Source organism: Xyrauchen texanus, chromosome 12 (genome assembly GCF_025860055.1).
Source record: "Xyrauchen texanus isolate HMW12.3.18 chromosome 12, RBS_HiC_50CHRs, whole genome shotgun sequence".
In the NCBI taxonomy this organism is placed as follows: Eukaryota; Metazoa; Chordata; class Actinopteri; order Cypriniformes; family Catostomidae; genus Xyrauchen; species Xyrauchen texanus.
In genome coordinates this window covers 4,921,996-4,944,222 of record NC_068287.1, presented here as the reverse complement: position 1 = coordinate 4,944,222, position 22,227 = coordinate 4,921,996, and the positions used below count along the sequence as shown (strand labels likewise).

The following is a 22,227-nucleotide window of genomic DNA, read 5'->3' as shown; positions in this document are numbered from 1 at the left end:
TTCAGCTGGATGGTCACTTCTAGGGAGAGTACCCACAGTACTAAATCGTCTCCATTTATATAACTGTGGACAGATGAATGTCTAGAGGTATCTTCAAGATGACTTTGTAACCCATTCCAGCTTTATGCAAAACAACAATTATTGACTTTACAGTGCAGCCGGAAAGTATTTACAGCACTTCACTTTTTCCACATTTTGTTATGTTATAGCCTTATTCAAAAATGAATTCAATTAATTATTTTCCTAAAAATTCTACAAACAATACCCCATAATGACAATGTGATTGAAGTTTGTTTGAAATATTTGCAAATTTATTTAAAAAAAATCACATTTACGTAAGTATTCACAGCCTTTGCCATAACACTCAAAATTGAGCTCAGGTACATGCTGTTTCCACTGATCATTCTTGAGATGTTTCTACAAATTGATTGGAATCCACCTGTGGTAAATTCAGTTGATTGGACATGATTTGGAATGGCACACACCTGTCTATATAAGGTCCCACAGTTAACAGTGCATGTCAGAGCACAAACCAAGCCATGAAGTCCAAGGAATTGTCTTTAGACCTCCGAGACAGGATTGTATCGAGGCACAGATCTGGGAAGGATACAGAAACATTTCTGCAGCATTGAAGGTCCCAATGAGCACAGTGGCCTCCATCATCCGTAAATGGAAGTTTGGAACCACCAGGACTCTTCCTAGAGCTGGCCGCCTGGCCAAACTGAGCGATCGGGGGAGAAGGGCCTTAGTCAGGGAGGTGACCAAGAACCCGATGGTCACTCTGACAGAGCTCCAGTGTTCCTCTGTGGAGAGAGGAGAACCTTCAAGAAGAACAACCATCTCTGCAGCACTCCACTAATCAGGCCTGTATGGTAGAGTGGCTAGACGGAAGCCACTCCTCAGTAAAACAGCAGCACATGACAGCCCACCTAGAGTTTGCCAAAAGGCACCTGAAGGACTCTCAGACCATGAGAAACAACAGATTGAACGTTTTGGCCTGAATGGCAAGCGTCATGTCTGGAGGAAACCAGGCACCGCTCATCACCTGGTCAATACCATCCCTACAGTGAAGCATGGTGGTGGCAGCATCATGCTGTGGGGATGTTTTTCAGCGGCAGGAACTGGGAGACTAGTCAGGATCGAGGGAAAGATGAATGCAGAAATGTACAGAGACATCCTTGATGAAAACCTGCTCCAGAGTGCTCTGGACCTCAGACTGGGGCAAAGGATCATCTTCCAACAGCACAACGGCCCTAAGCACACAGCCAAGGTAACAAAGGAGTGGCTACGGGACAACTCTGTGAATGTCCTTGAGTGTCCCAGCCAGAGCCCAGACTTGAACCCGATTGAACATCTCTGGAGAGATCTGAAAATGGCTGTGCACCGATGCTCCCCATCCAACCTAATGGAGCTTGAGAGGTCTTGCAAAGAAGAATGGGAGAAACTGCACAAAAATAGGTGTGCCAAGCTTGTAGCATTATACAAAATATGACTTGAGGCTGTAATTGGTGCCAAAGGTGCTTCAACAAAGTATTGAGCAAAGGCTGTGAATACTTATGTACATGTTCATCGTTTATTTATTTTTAATAAATTTGCAAAGATTTCAAACAAACTTCTTTCAAGTTTATGGGGTATTGTTTGTAGAAGTCTGAGGAAAATAATGAATTTAATCCATTTTGGAATAAGAATTTGTTACTGTAACTGTAACAAAAGTGAAGCGATGTGAATACTTTCCAGATGCACTGTAGGTCTTTTGAGACATCTTTTTGAGTGCAAAGTCAAAGTAGCGTTTGTTGACATCATTAGCCTAGCCATACACTTTTTCCAACTTACACTGTGAATGTTTGAATGATGTATTGAATATGTGCAAGAACAATACAATAATTTGCATGTTATAAGTTAAAACAGATTGTGTTTGTTCATTATCTTAAGTTAGATGAAGATCAAACCAGATTTTAAGTTTATACATTAATGCAGGTAATTTCAAAAGGTTCTCATACTTTTTCTTGCTACTGTATATTACTTATACCATGATAGGAATTTGGTCAGATCACACACCACACACACCTTTATAACAATACAACTTCATATATTATAATTTATCTCTTAAGCTGTGTTGTTTTGCGGTCTGCTCTGCTGTCCTTTTAAAACAACATTTTAATTTTTTATTTATTTTTTTTTTTACAATTTCTAATTCTTCTCTGCTACACTCTTTGTTTTCCTTCCCCCCTTCCTACTTGTTTTGTTTGGTTTGGCCTTAATGATTTCCTCCTCATTTGGATCTGTTTGTCATTGTCACGTTTCATGGCTTTTTTTATTTTATATTTTTTTAGACCACAAAGTTTTTATTTATGTCAATAACTGCAGGCCAGCCCCCGGCAGAGCCCGAGCAGCAGCACTGAAGCTCTTCATCTGTCCAGTGACCCCACACACCCTCTCAGCCTGGCCTCGCCCCATATGCAACACAGGTACAAACACTGCTGATGCCCTGTGAACTATAGAGCTTAAGAGTAGATGCCATATTTCATTAGACATTAAAGCAAAGTTGTGATGGATGTGTACATTGGTATGACAAAGCAATCATTTCTAATGATGCACCGTTATCGATAATTCACAGCTCATTGTGGCAGTTACCGATAATTTCACTTTTTGCATGGTAACCATTTTAACTGGAACTGCTAGTTTAATAATTCAATCAGATTAACCCATAGCTCAGACAAAAAGCTAAAAAGTAATTTAAACGTTCAGCACAGATCCATGTCAACAAAGGGTTCTCTACTGCAAACAAATAAACCATAACAAATTAAAAGCAAAAGTATCTGTGGATATATTGTGTGATAATATTGCCCAGTAATATATACATCCCTATTCGTTTCATAACAAAAAAGGTCTCTAGATGATTTTCTGATTAATGAGAAATATATAGTGGAATATAGTTTTTTTTCCCCTATGTATACAGTATCTTTGGAGCCAATTCCAAGTATATAATTTTTTTACTTGATTTTAATGTTTAAAGCAATAAAAAAAAATTCAAGATAAAGTACATGGTATTTACTGTACAACTTCTTTCTTGTTTTCTCTTATATTCAGAGTTTCAGCTCATTCGCTCAACCTGCAGTCTCCATCTTCAACTCATCTCTTTAAAGATTCAAGTCCCCTTAAACAACCCTCCTGTACCCTGGAGCCCCCCACCCATTCTCGCTCTCCAAAGACCAATGGCATTCAGCCCCAGACACCCACTACACTTCAACCAATCCAGAGTCAAAACCTTTTAGCCTCAGCTACAGGATTCAGCCAGGGACTCATCAGTCCTACATTTAAAAAGAAAAAGAAGAAAAAGAAACAAAAGCGAAAACATTGTGATGTAGAGCAGGAAGCTCCTGAATCTTTGCCCCCAGAAGAACCAAAGCAAAACAGTGACGACAAGAAGAAGAAGAAGAAGAAGAAGAAGAGGAAGAGAGAAGTGGAAGCCAATGGTCTTGAGGGACAATGGGAGACTGTGAGGTCCAATCTCGAGCCTCTTCCGGATGAGGATTGGCGTCTTGGAGAACCGTGGAGCATAGTCCCTACAGCCGAGAGAAACGCTGAATCAGAGTCATCTAAAATGCTAGAAAGTTCTCTGTCAGCTCCTCCGGTTGGACCGCCAGCAATGGACCACATCATGAAGAAGAAGAAGAAAAAGAAGCACAAATTAACAGAACAGCTGGAAGAGTTCAGAAATGGAGCCACAGTTTCCAAGTGGTCAGTTGGTTACTGTAGTGAAGTTTAATCAGGGGTAGAAAAATGATTTTTCTGAGCATTATCAGCTTGGCTCATGATTAGGGACAGGCAATATATCTTAAATTATCCCAATATTTATTTGCTCTGAAATGGCTTAAAAGGGGATTTTTTTTTTTTTTTTTTTTTCAATTAGAGGAATTATAATTTTAACCAAATTTGTTTAAAAATGGACACAAGAATATTTACCTACATATTCTTTCAAAATGCCATACAGAGATTCTTTTTACATTTGTATTTTTTTATATATATAATGTTTATATATATTTAGTTTTTAATGCCCTTTTAATATCATATATTGAAATCTGTCCATTATTGAAATACAACTTTTTTCTTTTTTTTTGTAGTGCTGTTATAAAAGTGGTTGGTGAGGCAAGCACAAAGACTGAGGGTCTTGAAGAGACAAAGAAGAAAAAGAAAAAGAGAAAACATGAAGACTTGAGAGTAGAGGAGAAAAAACACCGTTATGAACAAGCACTTCATGTGGACCTTCAAGAGACCAATGGAGAAGAGCCTCTCAGTCACATGCGCAATGTGGACATGCAGAGACCTAGTAAAGCAACCACGGGTATGAATACACATGCTGGAGTTCACAGTCATGGGTAGATGTTTTTTTAACAAAAATGATGTAGAGCAACAGATTTGTCTAATGTTTAAAGAGTTTGCTTTTATGAGAACTTTACCCCCTAACAGCTAGGGTATTTTGTCAGGTAAACATATATGCATGTTCACATCAGACCGTTTTAACACAGAGCTCAATTGCTTGGGTCAAACCAGAGTTCAAGTCTATTTAACTGTGCTTAGAGGTCTCTTTTCACATTTTATTATTTAGCTCTGAACCTTGGAACAGTTAAAAAAAAACAACTCCGGAAGAGAAAGCACCAAAAACGTCATACTTCTTGCTAACGTTCCCCAATAGGAATGAGTGATATGGCCAAAATCGTGTGTGTATATATGTTACAGTGATATAAAATCACTCATACTGTGATGGATCACATACCCAGATAGCACACTTACATCTCTGAGATGTCTATTTTAGATATTTTCTTCTGGAAAGCATCACAATCTAATTAACATCTGCTGAAAATCTTACAAACATTTAATCATAAACATCTCAAAGACATCCACTGAATGTCATATTGACATCTGAGATGTACTTATTGACATATGTTTAGAGAGCAGATGAGCAGATGTAAACACGAACATCAAATAGACGTCTGGGTGATGTACGTGTGCTATCAGGGATCTTTCATACATGTACACAGCTATGTAGTAATGTCTAATTAAAATAAATATCGTGACTTTGTAACAAATTAATTTGGTGTTTATTTTAATTTTACGTGTAACACATATATGAATGAAGCTGCATATTTGAAACAATTGTAAAATAGCTGAACAGTGCATGTCAGTTCTATATTACAGCAGATCTAGATCTAAGCGGCAACTTGCGATGTGCGGCTTCACAATGCAAAGTTCACCAAACTTGAACTTTGGTGCAAAGCAAGAGACAAAATGTTTTCTCTTGTGTTGTATGGGTCGACGTGACAACTAAATGGCTCCCATTTTAATCAGCTGTCTAGACTAGAAGCGAGTATGCAAGTATCCAACAAGAGTATGCTATAGTTGTCCGCTTGTGTCATGCTTTATAACAATTTAAACGGATATACTGCAATATAAACGGTTTAGCAGAGTCCTTACCGGTTGACACATTTCAACCTTTCATAGTATATACTATCTTATAGCCCTGCCCAAATGGAGCACACTAATGAAAAAAACGACCTTACATTTGTGTTGTTGTGTTACAGCTGCTGTGATCGTTTGGGACAGTCAAGTTCAGGATGGCTTTAAGTGCAACCAGAACAATGACGACCCAGAGGGTTTGTCGAGGAAAGGCTCTGCTCCTCTGGGCTGGGATGGAAAGAAAAACTGTGATGTGGTTCAGGAGCTCCTCAAGAACTCCTCCGATAAAGCTTATGGAACTGCAGGTGAGATGAATTCAGCTGTCGACCAGAAATCAACCTCGTGTTCTGAACCAAAGCTGTTTTTCTCTGAGAATTGGTCAAGTTAGGATTTGGTAATGTGCAGAAGCTTTGTCATTTTACAAAAATGAAAGAAGTTGACCGAGGATATTTTAAAATGCTTTCTATTGAATTTCCCTACTTTTGAAACATTGCCATTGTGATCATGATGCAAATAGGGATTAGATGTGAAGAAAAGGGGAGAAAATAAACCGCAAACAGACCGGGAGAGAATTGAGAGATTCAAAGTGTAGTCCGGTGGAATAATATTTGGGATAATCAGATGAGCAGATCGCAAGACTGCAGTATCTTTTTGACATTGTGAGAGCTGAATAAAAAGAAAAAGGCAAGAACCTGCAACAGAGCATGGTAATGGGCAAAATATCTTGATTTGGTGATTGTTATTTGCTCAAACCATTTAAGTCCTTACCCCAATAAAAGCAAACTGCATTTAAATGACCTTACACATTGTCAGCTTATTAAGTGTAGTTGGTCTAAGCTTGTGCATTTAAATGTGCTTATTGTCACTTCAAAAATACCAGATGTTACAATGTTTTACTGAACAAAGATGTGGTAGCCTGAAGTGTGTTTAAAAATTTTGACTTCCTAAAATGAAATGATTTTGTGTGCAAATTAATAAATAGAAATTGCATTAATTTCGCTGTTTTGGCTTCCGTCCACACTGAAACAGCATTTTTGTCCAGCATTACGAAAACGCACTCCCAAGTGCATAAATTTGAAACGCCATCTTTGCTTTGTAGTAAATGGTCTGCACTTATATACCTTAAAGGTATTCAAAGTGCTTTACACTGTGACTCATTCACACACACACTCACACACCAATGACAGCAGAGCTGCCATGCAAGGTGCTAGCCTGCCATTGGGAGCAACTTGGGGTTCAGTGTCTTGCCCAAGGACACTTTGGCATGTGGAGTCATGTGGGCCGGGAATCAAACCGACAACCCTGCAATTAGTGGCCAACCCGCTCTACAAACTGAGCCACAGCCGTCCCTGTAGTGTGGACAGGGAATACTGAGGTATTCTAAAACAGGGATTACAATACAGAAAACAATACAGGGATCTTTCAGACGTTTTCAGACGTTTCAGTGTGGACGAGCAACTTTTGGATATTGTTTGAAAAAGGGAGTGTGGCCGGAGAGCGTTTCAAAAACGAAAATGCCTTTTCAATTTTATCTAGATTAATGTATAACGTGGCCTTAGTTCCATACATCTTCATTAACATTCATTGAAACCATTCTGTTTTGTCAAGTCCAGGTCATTGTCGACCTAACCTGTATATTTTTGGGAAAATTCAAACAATGGTAAATAAGAATGGTGCATTACCGTCAAATTGGCAGATAATGACAATTTGTAGTGCAACCTCATAAATCGGTTCATTCTTTCTTTTAATATGAACCCGTTTTATTTGGTTGATGCATATTAAATGAACACTGGCCCTTTTTTACAGTCAGAATTATGTCAAAAATTATGTAGATTTATTTATGTAGATTTAACTGCCAAGTTATTGTCTTAATTTCTCCATCACTATTTTTTACTTTGTTTTTACCTTATGAACAGCTCTTTAGAGGAAGAAAATTGAATTAAGGTCAATCCTATGACTTACAAAGTTCTTAAAGTCCTTGATGACTTCACATATGCTTGGATTATTACCATGTACTGAAATATTGTCTGTGTTTTGAATCATTTCTGCCATCAGTGCTCAGTTGGGAAGGAGATCAGTCGGCCGTCAGCAGAGATGCCATAGAAGACACCTACAATGCCAAAAACAATACTGTCATTGATGAGTGGGACGAGGAGTTTGACAGTGGAAAAGTAAGTCCTGTTGTAAATTTTTCATGCTTGATTACATGAATCTTTACAACTAAACGTTTTAATTTAGTGCAATTGTCTTTGTGTATCTTTATTTGAGGGCAAATGTTTTTTCTGCTAATATTAATATATGTGGTTAATTGGCATTTCATGTAATTGGATGAATTCATCGACAGCCCTAATTATTAGGTTGCTCAGTGGTTGGCACTGTCGCCTCACAGCAAGAAGTTCTTGGGTTTGAGTCCCGGCTCAACTAGGCCTTTCTGTGTGGAGTTTGCATGTTCTCCCCGTGTTCACGGTTTCTTCCGGGTGCTCTGGTTTCCCCCAAAGTCCAAAAAACATGCAAGTTAAGTCAATTGGAGACTCTAAATTGCGCCGTGAGTGAGAGTCCCCGAGCCACTGGGTGTTTCGTCAGGAAGGGCATCCAGCATAAAACCTGTGCCAAGCCAAATAGGCTGATCACGGATGGTCTGCTTTGTGGTGGCCCCTAACGGCAGCAGCCGAAGAAGAAGAAGAATTGACAGCCCTAATTATTACAATGGCTGTGTCTTGCCCTCTTTCAGACTGCAGTTTAAATCATGCACTGTTCACATATGTGTACCTACACAGTAATAGCATGTCCCTCTTGAATAGGTGAAGAAATCGAAAAAATACAAAAAGGAGAAGAGGAGAAATGGGAATGTCTTCCAGAAGATCCAAGAGCATCGTAGCATGTGGTCAGTGACACCGGGCGGCAGGCGTAGCAGTTTGGGATATCGATACTGAAAGGTAGAGTGAGTTTTGTGTTTGTAATTCTTACAGAGGAATCCATGTTATGCTTTGATGATAATCCGTTTGTTGGTATTTAGATGGGTTTTCATTAGGGATGCACACTATATCAGTATGGGCCTTCTAAGGTTCCTGTAGTTTACCTGCTGCTAGCCACCCCAAGATCATGGGATCCAAGAGAACACTCAAAATTATCAAATTTATAGCTTTCGTATCGATAAACATTTCTATATCAGTGCATCACCAGTTAATAAGTTTGCATGTTTCAACATTTAAAACGCTCTCTTAATTGACAGTTATCGAGGCTTAACATTGTTTAATAATTGTTTTAGTGCAAATGTTCATTTAGTAGGACCTTGTTCAGTAGAACAGAATGATCTCATTGTATTTTTAACCAGTCGTTGAACTGTCTTATTGCAGTTTTGAAACAAGGATCCTGTTTGTGTTCCCTGACCAGACCAGTTGCCTTATTGGATCAGAAGCTGTACGATCTGTCTCCGGTTGTTCATCTGAAGAACTGAGGCTGATGTTATCTCCTGAGGCTTAGTCACTGTCTGAAATCCAAGTGCAAAATGTATACTGCTTTATGATCTTCAGATCATAGTAAATGGGGCAAACTGTAATGCTAACAGCCTGTTAACCATAGGTGCTGATTACTATAAGAAGAATCCAGATCACCAATGTCTACCAGGGCTGGTTTTATTTAGACTTTAGAGATTGGTACTTTTATGGCCTACCCTTTCTAAAGATGTGGAAGTTTTACAAAGCCCCTCCCTTCAATGGGTTTTAAGCATAATTTTCTTTCTCAACCAATGTAACATCAAGGTACCAATTAGGGTACTTTTGCTCACCAAGTTATTTAGCTTTTTCATATTTGAGCCAAATTATTCCTAATACCATTATGCAATTATTTGTCTGTATGGATGACATATTGTTCCCTTTTTATTTGTCACAGCCCTGGCACGTTACATTGCAATACATTGCCTATGATTGAACTTTTTTGTGTCTTGCCTTGCTCATCTCACCCTTCACTTTGTCGAATAAGAATATATTAGATTATATAACAATTTATTTAGGGAAATTATTCTCTTGACAATTTCTGATGTCTAGATAAGATAACTCTTCAGATTTCTCAATGTTCATTTTGCATAAAACAATGCAATACATTTCATCCATGAAAGCTTTAAAAAATAAAATAAAACATGGGCCTTAACAAACCACTGTTTTTGCCTGGAGGGCTGAATTACGTCATAATTGGACTGTCCCCTTGTAAGCAGGATGTAACGTATTTGATTAAGTATGTCACACCCTGTATCTCTTTTCTACTTTCTATGCAACTTCAGCAGTCCCATGGATGCTCTTCAAAGGGTTTTAATCCAGGGAGAACTCTCTGAATGCTGTCTCTGTAAACTGTCATCACTCTGTCGTTCACATTGAACTGTTATACATTGGGTCAAAACTGCATTGCATACTTATCCACAGATTAACTAATAGGTGGAAACCAGTGTTGATGTTTTCCTATTTAAAACATTGTACAGTGTACTCTCTGTGACCCCTAATCATTCTTGTTGTTAAAGATCAGTCTTGCCATGAATCTGTCTGTTTTAGAAAAGTTGCCTTGGTTTCATAAAAAAAATGAAGAGAACATATTGAAAATTACACCTACAAAAACATGTTAAAATGCACATTACTAAATGGAATCCTAACGTATTTAAGGTTTGTTGAACTGTAAATGGAAAATGTATTAACCAATAGATTGTGTTTTGAAAGACTGCTCAGAAGTCTTGTTCAGGACCCAAATTCAGTGTGTGAGATTGTGACAGACTTCACTATACGTTCTGTAGAATGTCATTATTCTCTTAGAAATTCTCTTGAGAGAGGCTGTTTTACAATGAGATTGAAATCTGAAGAACACAACGGTGTCTTTATCATTTTTGAATTGATGGTTCTGTACCTAATGCCTTTTCTGACAAGAGAAGACATTCAGTATTGCAAGTACATAAATGTAAATATACAGGTGCAATAAAGTTGTGACTTTGTGAAACGAATGTCTTATTTTCTTTGATGCGTTTAAAATGAAGCAGTCTTCTAATAAAAGGAAAAAACGGTCAGTGGTCTGTTCCTCACACAAGTGATTGTTTGACTTCACAAGACTTGGAATAGTGCATGAATGCCATTGCATTAAAAATAGTGACCAATTCAAATTTTTCCTGATGCATAAATATCTTCGTTTCTATGTCAGTTATTATCAGTATTATTGTGACAACTCAATGATGCATGTAAATCACTCGTTTGTGCAACCAAATCTCACATTATTCAACTAAAACATATCTGATTAGCTACTGATAGTAAATGTTCAGATATCACTCACCAGTGATTGAGTAGTGATGACGTTATTAGCACTGAGGTCCTTTCACTGCTCGTTGAGAATAAAAGTTTGGTTTTACTCGTTCTGTGTGTCCAAATACGAGATCCGAGGATGTAATTGAATAATGATTCTTTTAATATTCTTTTTTCCCCCAGTCAGCTCTTGATTAAAATACATATTCTAATCGCAGATGGATGCGCTGAAGAAACCCTGCACCTTTTCTCTGGTTATACTGTATACACTTTCTGGCTGATACCAATAGTCTTAAAGAGACAGTACCGATTAAGCATGTTCTACATATCAATACAATTTAACAAATATATATAACGGTATGCAACGTAATATAAACAATTTCAAGAAATTCATTAATGGAATAGACTGATTTTGAACATTTTTCACTAGCTAAAATGTGACCGATATAATGGAAAAACTAATGATAAAATATTATTTGTAAAATTAGAATGACATTTTTTATTTATACCTAGGAGGGTTCCTTTATAGTTAAGAGCATTAGCTGAAAGATATTTCAATTTATATGTAATCAAAATGGACTTTGTAATGTACCCATATGAATCAACAAAATTGAATCGGATTCGAATCGAGAGCTTGTTAATCTGGAAATCTGTTTCAATATCCAGCTCTAATAGTAGGTCATACAAGTTTGGAATAACATGAGGGGTGAGTAAATGTAGTCACTTGACAAAAAATTTATTTGGGTGCTCTTATGGGTGGGACTCTAAAAACTGCAACGTGAGATGGAGAGTGGCATTAAAAGTTGAAGATAAAAGTAGCGTTTGTCTTTGTGTCATCTTGGACACACACTGGCATCTAGTGGTTTGGATGCAGCATCATTTAAAATCAATAGTTTTCAGTTTTAGATGTCATTGTAGAAATGTCGTATTCACAGTCAGTCATGATTACTTTAATTAATGAGTGAAAGTGTCAAATAACAGGACGGTTACTGAGATTAAGTGAGTAGTATTCAGCTGGTCATGTGATTCTAACATGGCAGACTCCATGTGTGGACCCTCTGCATGTAGAATAAAACAGCTTTTATAAGGTTACTGATGTGAGTCTTCATTTTAATGTGAGTGCTCATGATTTCATACATATATTGCAGAGTTACAATTCTTGTCTTTAGAAGTTTAACTTTTTTAATGAGGAAAACATTTAATCTGATGAATCTCGATTTCTGGCACACAGATGGTAGGGTCAGAATTTGGTGCCAACATCACAAATTCCTGCCATCACTGTGTCAATAGTCCAGGCTGGTGGCAGTGTAATGGTGTGGGAAATGTTTTCTTGGCACACTTTGGGTCTGTTAATACCATTCAATCATCGCATGAATGCCACAGCCTATTTGAGTATTGTTGCTGACCATGTGCATCCCTTCATGGCCACAATTTACCAATCTTATAATGGCTATTTCCAGCATGATAATGCACCATGTCACAAAGCAAAGTCGTCTCAAACTGGTTTCATGAACATGATAATGAGTTCTTCAGTGGCCTTCCCAGTCACCAGATCTGAATCCAATAGAACACCTTTGGCATCACTACAGATATTGCAATGTAGCAAATGAGCCTTTTACATGTAATTGCTCTTTTGGAGGAACTGGATGACTTATCTCGTGTTGTTTTAGGCTGTGTGACCAACTGAAACTCTTTCCACATTGATGGCATGTGAAAGGCTTCTCTCCAGTGTGAATTCTCATGTGCATGTTAAGGCCTTCTTCTGTATGAAACTCTTTCCACACTGAGTGCAGGTGAAGGAGGTTTGGAGTTCTGTTTAATGAGGAATTATTCTCAGTCTGTGAGCAACTAAAAGATTTTTCTTCAGTTATGAAATGAGGATTCTGATGTTTCTCCTCCACTTCATTCAGTTCTTGACTTTCCTCTTTCATTTCCATCAAGCTTAAAGAGAAAATATCAATAAGCAATACAATTTATATTTAATGTAATGGAGGGAAAAAAAATCTAAAGGTTCATAAATGTGTCTTGTTCATGGTAATTACAAAAAAATTGCACAATTTGGCCACAAAAAAAAAAAATACTTGACATTTTGATTGCAACATCGATTACACAATCGATGTTGCAATCAATCGATGTTGCAAAAAAAAAAGATTGGCCTGACCAAATAATCAGTGAAGCTGCTATAGGAGCAGCCCCCTCTGTTGGTAAAAATAAACAGCACATGGTAGCTTTGCTGTTCGGTCTTACTTGTCATATAATATAATTGACTATGTGGGCTGTTTTGAATGCTTGGTCAAAACTGAGACATTTATGGGGACAGCTCCAGTAGGGGACAGACCACCAAAACCGTGGCTATCACTTGGAAACGGGTGATAATCTGGTCACCCTAATTAACATGTAAAAGGTTCTCACAGCAGGACTGCCATCAGTCATCACGACCAGCAGTATTTAAACCGTAAATTTCCTTACAACTTCACGGTTCCCTTTACATGTCCACTGAATTGAGGTATGTGAATTTTTGTGGACCCAAACATACTCTACAAAAGTACGTGTACGCTTACGCACCTTGCTACGCAAGCTCGATTTCACGCGATGTTGTGTTGTGAAATGTGTCAACACCACTGATCTATATATGTTATACACTCACCTAAAGGATTATTAGGAACACCTGTTCAATTTCTCATTAATGCAATTATCTAATCAACCAATCACATGGCAGTTGCTTCAATGCATTTAGGGGTGTGGTCCTGGTCAAGACAATCTCCTGAACTCCAAACTGAATGTCAGAATGGGAAAGAAAGGTGATTTAAGCAATTTTGAGCGTGGCATGGTTGTTGGTGCCAGACGGGCCGGTCTGAGTATTTCACAATCTGCTCAGTTACTGGGATTTTCACGCACAATCATTTCTAGGGTTTACAAAGAATGGTGTGAAAAGGGAAAAACATCCAGTATGCGGCAGTCCTGTGGGCGAAAATGCCTTGTTGATGCTAGAGGTTAGAGGAGAATGGGCCGACTGGTTCAAGCTGATAGAAGAGCAACTTTGCCTGAAATAACCACTCGTTACAACCGAGGTATGCAGCAAAGCATTTGTGAAGCCACAACACTCACAACCTTGAGGCGGATGGGCTACAACAGCAGAAGACCCCACCGGGTACCACTCATCTCCACTACAAATAGGAAAAAGGACTTTACAATTTGCAAGAGCTCACCAAAATTGGACAGTTGAAGACTGGAAAAATGTTGCCTGGTCCGATGAGTCTCGATTTCTGTTGAGACATTCAGATGGTAGAGTCATAATTTGGCGTAAACAGAATGAGAACATGGATCCATCATGCCTTGTTACCACTGTGCAGGCTGGTGGTGGTGGTGTGGGGGATGTTTTCTTGGCACACTTTAGGCCCCTTAGTGCCAATGCACTTTTAAATGCCACGGCCTACCTGAGCATTGCTTCTGACCATGTCCATCCCTTTATGGCCACCATGTACCCATCCTCTGATGGCTACTTCCAGCAGGATAATGCACCATGTCACAAAGCTCGAATCATTTCAAATTGGTTTCTTGAACATGACAATGAGTTCACTGTACTAAAATGGCCCCCACAGTCACCAGATCTCAGCCCAATAGAGCAACTTTGGGATGTGGTGGAACGGGAGCTTCGTGCCCTGGATGTGCATCCCACAAATCTCCATCAACTGCAAGATGCTATCCTATCAATATGGGCCAACATTTCTAAAGAATGCTTTCAGCACCTTGTTGAATCAATGCCACGTAGAATTAAGGCAGTTCTGAAGGCGAAAGGGGGTCAAACACAGTATTAGTATGGTGTTCCTAATAATCCTTTAGGTGAGTGTTTATGTTATGTATACCCTGTCTTGTTCCACTGTTGCCCTTTTGTTTACCATTTTTGTCACTTTTGTACTCCTTAGTTTTCACTTTTGTCCCTTTTGTAGCTCCACAGTCTTGTTTTCCCTCGTGTTCACTGTTCATTGTTTTCACCTGCCCTTGTTAATTTGCCTTGTTATCTTGTTTGAGTCCTGTTTGTTCATTGGCCCCTTTGTCCCACATTTATGTATTTAAACCCTGTCTGTTTGTTCAGTCTCTGTCAGTCGTTGTTTGTTAATGGAGGTATGTTGTTAGCCTGGTATGTGTTCCCTGCCTAAGTTCTCTGTTTGTGTTCATCGTGTTTAGTTTTCAGATTTATGTTTTATTTCCCCATTGAGGGCTGTTCCTTTGTGTTTACTTGTTTGTTTATTTAATAAATTCTTAACTGCATTTGGATCCGCATCTCCTCGTCTGCCTCTCTGCACAAGCGTTACAGAACGACTGACCCAACAATGGATCCAGCGGTTCTCCGGGCAAGCTGTCGCCTCCTGGACCTGAAGCAAGGAAGCCGCCCGGTGGAGGATCACATTAGGGACTTCCTGTACCTGGCGGGCGCCACCGACTTTCCTGACTCCTCCCTGGTGGTGTTTTTCCAGGCTAGCCTGACCGGTTCGCTCCAAGAGCGGTTGCCCACGACGACGCGTGGCTGGACGCTCGGCGAGTTCATGGAGGAGACACTTCTGGTATGCGGCTCGCTGCTTACTGTGGGTGTGGTTGAGGATCCTGCCTCTACTCCCACGGCGGTGACCCTCCAGTCGTCCACCTGCCCCACCGGTCAGCGAGCTCGCCCCCACGCCTGTCGTCGTCCATGAGCCAGCACGGTCAACTTCGTCCTCCCAGAGGAGGAAAAGAAGACGGGTTTCTGCCTCCCGGCCTACGCCTGCCCCGGTCTGCGAGCCAGAGCCTACGCCTGCCCCGGTCTGCGAGCCAGAGCCTACGCCTGTCACCGTGAGCGAGCCAGAGCCTACGCCTGTCACGGTGAGCGAGCCTGCGTCCACGCCAGCCACGGCCAGCGAGCCTGAGGCCACGCTGACCAGGAACAGTGTCCCAGTTTCGCCAGTCGCATCAGCCCGGAGGAAGAGGAGAAGGGGAAAGGTCTCTGCTCTCCAGCCTCCGCCTGCCGCAGCTCCGTGCCCTAAACCCCTCTTGGCTCTGCTCTCAGCGCCCAGCGAACCCAAACTGGCGCATACCATGGTAACCCAGCCAGTGCCTGTAGCCTCGACCGTCCCTGAGCCAGCGCCTGTAGCCTCGACCGTCCCTGAGCCAGCGCCTGTAGCCTCGACCGTCCCAGAGCCAGCGCCAGTAGCCTCGACCGTCCCAGAGCCAGCGCCAGTAGCCTCGACCGTCCCAGAGCCAGCGCCAGTAGCCTCGACCGTCCCAGAGCCAGCGCCAGTAGCCTCGACCGTCCCAGAGCCAGCGCCAGTAGCCTCGACCGTCCCAGCGCCAGTAGCCTCGACTGTCCAAGAGCCAGTGCCAGTAGCCGTGATCGTCCAAGAGCCAGCGCCAGTAGCCTCGACCGTCCAAGAGCCAGTGCCAGTAGCCGTGATCGTCCAAGAGCCAGCGCCAGTAGCCGTGACCGTCCAAGAGCCAGCGCCAGTGGCCGTGACCGTCCAAGAGCCAGCGCCAGTGGCCGTGACGTCCAAGAGCCAGCGCCAGTGGCCGTGACCGTCCAAGAGCCAGCGCCAGTAGCCAGGACCGTCCTAGAGCCAGCGCCTCTCGAGCCTTCCAGGGCTCCTCCTCCCGAGCTGAGCTTCCAGAGCTCTGCCTTCCGAGCTTCCTGAGCTTTCCAGAGCTCCGCCTCCTGAGCTTTCCAGAGCTCCACCTCTCAAGCCGCTCGAGCCTTCCAGGGCTCCGCCCCTCAAGCCTCTCGAGCCTCCCAGGGCTCCGCCCCTCAAGCCTCTCGAGCCTCCCAGGGCTCCGTCTCAGGCCTCTCGAGCCTTCCAGGGCTCCGCCCCTCAAGCCTTTCAAGCCTACTAGGGCTCCGCCCCCCAAGTCTCCAGAGCTTCCTAAGGCTCTTCCAGAGATTCCCGAGCCTCCAAAAGCTTTGTCCCCAGAGACTCCAGAACCTACCAAGCCTTCGCCTCTGAAACCTCCGTCGGCGCCACCTTCCTCGGCCCCACCTCCTGGGCCTCCTGAGCCAACCCCGGCTGCTCCATCCTCAGCCCCATCTCCTAGCTCTTCCAGGGCTCCGCCTCCAGAAGCTCCCGAGCCTCCCACGGCTCTGCCTCCCGAGCCTCCCACGGCTCTGCCTCCCGAGCCTCCCACGGCTCTGCCTCCCGAGCCTCCCACGGCTCTGCCTCCCGAGCCTCCCACGGCTCCGCCTCTAGAGCCCCCTACGGCTCTGCCCCCAGAGACTCCAGAGCCTCCTACGGCTCCACCTCCAGAGCCTCTTAAGCCTCCTATGGCTCCGCCTCCAGAACCTCCCACGGCTCTGCCTCCTGAGCCTTCTACGGCTCTGCCTCCTGAGCCTCCTATGGCTCTGCCTCTCGAGCCACCCGAGCCTCCGACGGCTCCGCCTCCTGAGCCTCCTACGGCTCCGCCTCCAGAGCCTCCTGAGCCTCCTACGGCTCCGCCCTCAGAGCCTCCCGAGCCTCCTACGGCTCTGCCTCCCGAGCCTCCTACGGCTCTGCCTCCCGAGCCTCCTACGGCTCTGCCTCCCGAGCCTCCTACAGCTCCGCCTCCAGAGACACCAGAACCTTCCAGGTCTCCGCTCCTAAAGCCTCCTACGGCGCCGCCTACCTCGGATCCGCCTCCTGAGCCTCCCTCAGCTCCGCCTTCTGAGCCTTCTAAGCCATCACCTCCCTCGGCTTCGCCTCCCGAGCCTCCGCCTCAGAGGTCCTCCTTGGCTCCGCCGGCCTCCCCAGTGGCCACTCCTCCTCCCAGGCCCCCTGAACCGGCCCTTGCCCCACGGCTATCTCCTAGGCCACCAAAACTGGCCTCTGTCCTGTGGCCCCCTCCCAGGTCCCCTGAACCGGCCCTTGCCTTATGGCCAGCCCCCGGGCCATCTAAACCTGTCCCTGCCCGGTCAATACCATCCCGGCCTCCTAAACCTGTCCCTTTGTGCCCCCGTGGACTGCCTAATTGCCCCTTGTGCCCCCATGGACTGTCTCATCTCCCTTTGTGCCCCCGTGGACTGTCTCATTTCCCTCGTGGCCCCCTTGGACTTCCTGCCTGCCCTTTGTGCCCCCTTGGACTTCCTGCCTGCCCTCTGTGCCCCTTGGACTGCCTCCTTGTTCTTGTGCCCCCCCTGGTCTGTCTGTCTGCCCTGGTGCCATCATTTTGTTCTCTGTGGGTTTTCTGTCTTTTGTCTTGGGTTTTTAGGATCGTCTGGAAGCCGATCCTTTGAGGGGGGGCTCTGTTATGTATACCCTGTCTTGTTCCACTGTTGCCCTTTTGTTTACCATTTTTGTCACTTTTGTACTCCTTAGTTTTCACTTTTGTCTCTTTTGTAGCTCCACAGTCTTGTTTTCCCTCGTGTTCACTGTTCATTGTTTTCACCTGCCCTTGTTAATTTGCCTTGTTATCTTGTTTGAGTCCTGTTTGTTCATTGGCCCCTTTGTCCCACATTTATGTATTTAAACCCTGTCTGTTTGTTCAGTCTCTGTCAGTCGTTGTTTGTTAATGGAGGTATGTTGTTAGCCTGGTATGTGTTCCCTGCCTGAGTTCTCTGTTTGTGTTCATCGTGTTTAGTTTTCAGTTTTATGTTTTATTTCCCCATTGAGGGTTGTTCCTTTGTGTTTACTTGTTTATTTAATAAATTCTTAACTGCATTTGGATCCGCATCTCCTCGTCTGCCTCTCTGCTCAAGCGTTACTAGAGAGAGAGAGAGAGAGAGAGAGAGAGAGAGAGATTAGCTATAGATCAGTGGTCGACACTCAATTCATAACACAGCACAAGTATCCGCTTCATTCACAGCATTGCCGCAAGGGGCGCTAGAGTGGATTTTCTTCTTTCACATAATAACAATCATGGCGGACTCGGGCAGCATTTTGAGTTGAATCTTTTAAAAATATATACAACTTTTTTTCCCCAGTCCATTTAATCAAACTTGTTTTTTCTCCGTGTCTCTGTCCACTCCTCAACTATCACAACAACCTCAATGGTTTCATCTCTTTAAAAGATGTAATGAACATCCTTTACAGGCATATGCAAAAGTTTAGGCACCCCTGACAATTTCCATGATTTTCATTTATAAATAATTGGGTGTTTGGATCAGCAATTTCATTTTGATCTATCAAATAACTGAAGGACACAGAAATAATTCAGTAGTGAAAGAGGTTTATTGGATGAACAGAAAATGTACAATATGCATCAAAACGAAATTAGATAAGAGCATAAATTTGGGCACCCCAACAGAAATATCACATCAATATTTAGTTGAGCCTCCTTTAGCAGAAATAACAGCCTCTAGACACTTCCAATAGCCTGTAATGAGTGTCTGGATTCTGGATGAAGGTATTTTGGACCATTCCTCCTTGCAAAACATCTCCAGTTCAGTTAGGTTTGATGGTTGCCGAGCATGGACAGCCCGCTTCAAATCACCCCACAGATTTTCAATGATATTCAGGTCTGGGGAATAGGATGGCCATTCCAGAACATTGTACTTGTTCCTCTGCATAAACATACACCACCACCTCGGCTTTTACCTGAGAGGTCTTTCACTCTGTCCGCTCAGTGCACGGAGAACCCCACAGGTTCGAGTCTGGAATCTCCGCAGACATCCAAGTTTCTGTAAGGCAGATAATGCAGCAGTCCCTCATCTCTCGCTGGAAAGAGATCCATGCTCTCAGCTCGCAGAGCTTGTTGTCTAGAGATTTAACATTTTCTAGAATACAGGGAAGCAGGGGTCGATTTGCACGGCCTTTCCGCAGCCATGCTGCCCAGACAAAGGGCTCCGCTGTCGTGTTTGAAAACAGCGGGTCGGCATTGAGGTATTTAAAGTCCGGTTTTTGTTGTGCTATTGCAGAACCAATGTCCAAAAGTGTTTGTCTATCATAGACAATAAGGCAGATGACATCCAAGACAAAAAACATAAGAATTGTAGACAAAACAAACAAAAAACTGCAATATTGGGTCGAAGTTCACAGCGCAGCAGCCATACTTGGCGCCATATTGAAGTTTGAGACTTTCCACACTAAAGGCATGTGAAAGGGTGAAGCCTTATGTGAACCTTAAGGTCTCCTTTATGTGCAAAAGTCTCTCCAGAGTGAGGGCAGATGAAATAATTTTTGGCTGTAGTTTTGAGGAAATATTCAGTAAGTAAGGAACCAAATAATTTTTTTCCATTAATAAAATTAAGATTTTGAGGAGACCCACAATGTAAAAGACAAAATCTAAAGGTGTCTAGTATACATTTTTTTTTATATGTACAATTAATATTTTTTATTAATGTTAATTATTGTTAAGATATTAGGGCTGCACAATTTGGCAAATACAAAATTGCACTTTTGTCATATTTCGATTGCAACGGCGATATGTTAAATATTTAACATCTCATATTACTGCTGCTGAGATATCAAGGATAAAGAACAGACAGACATAACTTGCTTGACTACTGCAGTCCTACCGCATCAGCTGCAAATGTCAAAAAATGGTGCAAATGTTAATAAGTCCAGCAGAGGCAAGCTAAAAGAAGAAACATAGACAAAAAGACAAAAGAAAGAAAACAAAGAAAGAATGGTGTGGTTGGTTGGTTGGTTGGTTGATCCATGTAACGCATTGCCATTCTGTTTTCAGATCATACTATATTTTTAATTAAAATTTAATTAAAATGTCACTGATTATATGTTTCTAAAGTATTCTTTTCAAAAATACATTTATCAAATATCCGCATTATTCTACATTATATTCAGTGTTATATGCAGTTTAACATAGTACAATTATCAGCACAACGAAACTTTTACCAGCACAAACCAGCACAAATGAAGCATAAATAAACAAGACTATTTGGGGTGAATTTGGAGCATGTGGGGGATGAGTGACCTCAGAATGACCTATAAATATTCTTTTAATTTCCAAAAAACCGAAGCAGCACAAACAAAAAAAATGTACAGCACAAACGATTGAGTCTATTTTAGTGTTACATGACATGCAAATCTGTTATTATGAACTTGACGATGTGGTTCGAGCTGTGCATTGCTGCTCAGTCGTGAGTCAGAAACACTTCATGAAACACTTCATGATGATGGGAGTGAGTGTGACGGGACAGTAGTCGTTGAGGCAGGACACTGAAGACTTCTTTGGCATGGGGATGATGGTGGTGGTCTTGAAGCACATTCGAACGACGGCGCTGCTCAGAGAGATGTTGAAGATGTCGGTAAGAACATCTGCTAGCTGGTATGCACATCCTCTGAGCACTCTGCCAGGATGTTGTCTGGTCCAGCAGCCTTCTGTGGGTTGACTCTACGTAGAGTGTTTCTCACATCGGCCGTGGTAAGACAGAGCACCTGGTCGTTGGGAGGAGGGGTGGTCTTCCTCGCCACCACGTCTTTCTGTGCCTCAAACCAAGCGTAGAATGCGTAGAAGTCGCATCTGGAAGGGAGGCATCTTTGTCACTGGCAACTGATGTTGTCCTGTAGTTGGTGATGGCCTGGATGGCCTGCCACATGCCGCGTGTCACTGCTGTCCTGGAAGTGACTGTGGATTCTCTGGGCGTGTGCGCACTTTGCCTCTCTGATGGCCCAGGACAATGTCGATGTTCTTTGGGCTGCCTTGTCACCTGCTCTGAAGGCGGAGTCTCGGGACCTCAGCAGCGTGCGCACCTTCGCAGTCACCCACAGCTTCTGGTTGGAGCGTGTGGTGATGGCCTTGGAGAAAGTTACATCATCAATGCACTTGCTGATGTAGCTGATCACTGATGCTGTGTATTCCTCCAAGTTGGTAGAGTCATCATATTTTGCAGCCTCCCTGAACATGTGCCAGTCAGTAAACTCAATACAGTCCTGAAGAGCAGAGATGGCTCCTGCTGGCCAGGTTTTCACCTACTTCTGAAGCGGTTTTGTGCGTCTGACGAGCGGTCTATATGCTGGAATTAACATAACAGAGATGTGGTCTGAGTAGCCGAGGTGGGGGCGGAGCTCCGCCCGGTAAGCACCTGTGATGTTTGTGTAAACAAGACCAAGCGTGTTCGCCCCTCTTGTTGAAAAGTCCACATACTGATGGAATTTAGGGAGCACTGTCTTGAGATTCGCATGGTTCAAATCTCCGGCGACAATAAACAGTCTGTCAGAGAGAGCGGTTCGCTAATAGCCCCATACAGTTCACAGAGCGCTTCCTTAACATTAGCGCTGGGAGGAATTTAATTATTGGTTATTATGACAGTGGTAAGTTCCCATGGTAAATAAAAAGGTCTGCATCTAATTTTAAGGGGTCAAAATTAACTCTAACTAAATCAGACAAATTTGCTGGGAATAAAATGCCCAAATACTTAATGCCCTGTTTGGGCCACTGGAAGGCACCCGGCTGGAAATCTGTTATCGGGCAGTATGCTGTCAGAGCCAAAGCTTCGAATTTACACCAATTGACTTTGTATACTGAGAACTTAGAAAAGGAATGAATAATTCTGTGGAGGCAAGGCATATATCTAGTGGGGTCCAATACAAATAATAAAATA

General features: G+C 42.7%; 2 protein-coding genes across 3 annotated transcripts in view; one reads left to right on the top strand and one right to left on the bottom strand.

The window, feature by feature from the left end:
• The window catches only part of usp36 (ubiquitin specific peptidase 36), a 42,683-nt gene extending 32,188 nt beyond the window's left edge, over nucleotides 1-10,495 (top strand). Inside the window, exons 15-21 of the mRNA XM_052139330.1 lie at nucleotides 2,368-2,468; nucleotides 3,091-3,741; nucleotides 4,125-4,345; nucleotides 5,583-5,762; nucleotides 7,513-7,628; nucleotides 8,259-8,393; nucleotides 8,814-10,495. Of these exons, the coding sequence (XP_051995290.1) occupies nucleotides 2,368-2,468; nucleotides 3,091-3,741; nucleotides 4,125-4,345; nucleotides 5,583-5,762; nucleotides 7,513-7,628; nucleotides 8,259-8,390 (1,401 nt within the window). The 3' untranslated portion in view covers nucleotides 8,391-8,393; nucleotides 8,814-10,495. The remainder of the gene's footprint in view (nucleotides 1-2,367; nucleotides 2,469-3,090; nucleotides 3,742-4,124; nucleotides 4,346-5,582; nucleotides 5,763-7,512; nucleotides 7,629-8,258; nucleotides 8,394-8,813) is intronic.
• LOC127652895 (gastrula zinc finger protein XlCGF8.2DB-like) overlaps nucleotides 1-22,227 on the bottom strand; it is a 228,421-nt gene that overhangs the window by 143,124 nt on the left and 63,070 nt on the right. The gene's annotated exons all lie outside the window — the stretch shown is intronic.